Source organism: Dendroctonus ponderosae, unplaced genomic scaffold, assembly GCF_020466585.1.
Source record: "Dendroctonus ponderosae isolate FM_Combo_2020 unplaced genomic scaffold, Dpon_F_20191213v2 Dpon_F_20191213_1, whole genome shotgun sequence".
Classification (NCBI taxonomy): Eukaryota; Metazoa; Arthropoda; class Insecta; order Coleoptera; family Curculionidae; genus Dendroctonus; species Dendroctonus ponderosae.
The window spans coordinates 457,775-459,531 of NW_026017110.1; the positions used below are offsets into that span (position 1 = coordinate 457,775).

Below are 1,757 nucleotides of genomic sequence, written 5' to 3' on the forward strand. Positions count from 1 at the left end.
TCTCCGGTTAAAATCAGAACAGAACTAATGAGATTTTCCGGTGGCTGCGCTCTGCTTTATTAGCGTCATTTTCGAAAACGATCCAATCAAGTGAATTCGGAAAGTGCATTTTGCTATTATCGTCTTGAAAGATGGTCGAAAGTTGCGCCAAAGTTATTTGCGCTCGGCTAACAAATTGCCGATAGCCGTTCCAGTTAAAATTGCCGATCAATCGCGTTATTGTATATTTGCCTTAACTTTGCCATTTATTAACCGTCCTTAAGCCTGGGAAATTTATTAGCACTAAATTCATTTGAACTAGATAAGTGGACCATCGCTTAGTTATACGAAACGGTTTGCGTCCTTCATTGCTTGTTTTGGCGCATTAAACTGGGGTTTTATTTCGAAAGTGCCATCGAATTTAGATTCACATTGGAGGCAAAAATTGTCTGAATTCCACGGAGTTTAACTCCAAACTCTAACTGTTTGAGATAGTGGGTGTTAAAGCTACTTACATTTCTTCGAGGTTCGGAAAGTGCCATAGAGATGTCTCGTTCAAACTCGTTATGTTGTTACTTGTCAAGTCCCTGCAAAGATAACAGCAATATTAGTTCCAAAACTATATGAGGAAGTGCAAGATTATTGGGCGAATTTCAGCCGCCCTCTTCACAACTGGGTTCTTAGTTCCAAGAAAGTTTTACGAATAAAAATTAGCTAGCGCTTTTCAGTTAGTTGAGCATTCAATCCGCATCCAACCTCCAACATCAAAGCAACCTTAAGGTCGAAGAGCTGCTTGACTGATAGGTGAAGTGATCCTCAAGTTTCACTCCAAAACAAACAAAGTCAAGGATTTAAGGAAAAATTGCGTTCAATTGAATTAAGTCGCCGACCCTCTTAGATGCGGGTTTTTTAGTGGAGCAAGGCGAGGCGACTCTTAATTTTTTCCTCCGACCCGGCCATCATTTATAATAGAGCGTAATTGTCGACGCACATGAGAAGTTGACACTTTCCTCAATATGCTTTCGCGCCGCCTAAGAAAAGATGGATTTTAAGGCAATTTATCATCGGGGGAACTCTTCCCGCCTGTCCTGGAAAATGGTCCTTCGCTCTTTGTGCTTCCAAGGACGATCTGCCTGATCCCGAAAGTGTCGAGATTGGGTTAAAACAAACTGATCAAGTTCGTTAACCTCGCGGGAAATTGTTTGCTTCCATATTATGGCACAAGTGTGCTTGGGTTTTAAACACCGCTAAATAGATGAAAGAAAATGCAATTTTCTAATAACGTTTTGTGTTGAACGGGCGCGCTACACTTTGCCGATCTGTGTGTCTGGCTCTAACGAACGGAATTGTTTAACATTTCGAGGTGTTGCCGATGGCAATTTTGAACTTTTCAAAGTGCTCCTTTTCTAGTTTTGAAGTTGCAGTTTTTCAGAGTCAATGCCGCTGTTGTGGGGAAATTTGGGGCGTTGCCCAACAACTGGCAATATCGACAAAATCGGTTTGCAAAAAAGCGTATAAATTCCAGAAAACAATTTACCAAAACCTGATTAATCAGTTGGTGATGGAACATAAATGAAGTTAAAAACGCTTGAAGATTTAGCCCTTTCTGAAAAGTGTCAAATGTTTAAGTTGCTGGCTATTGGCCGGATTGAGCAAATTTGATTGGCCATGTGGAGTACGCTTCTTTGCATGTTCGCAGGACTTTTTGCAGTGATAACTTTTTATGGGAGGGTGAACCGATTTGAACCACTCCGGCCTCTTCGCGCCTGAGGCTTGGG

At 41.5% G+C, this 1,757-nt stretch overlaps 1 protein-coding gene across 1 annotated transcript in view; it reads right to left on the reverse strand.

Moving 5' to 3' along the window:
* The window catches only part of LOC109543104 (leucine-rich repeat-containing G-protein coupled receptor 5A), a gene marked incomplete in the record, with an annotated part of 85,470 nt that overhangs the window by 26,975 nt on the left and 56,738 nt on the right, over positions 1-1,757 (reverse strand). The window contains 1 exon segment of the mRNA XM_048662730.1: positions 495-566. Coding sequence (XP_048518687.1) covers positions 495-566 — 72 coding nt within the window.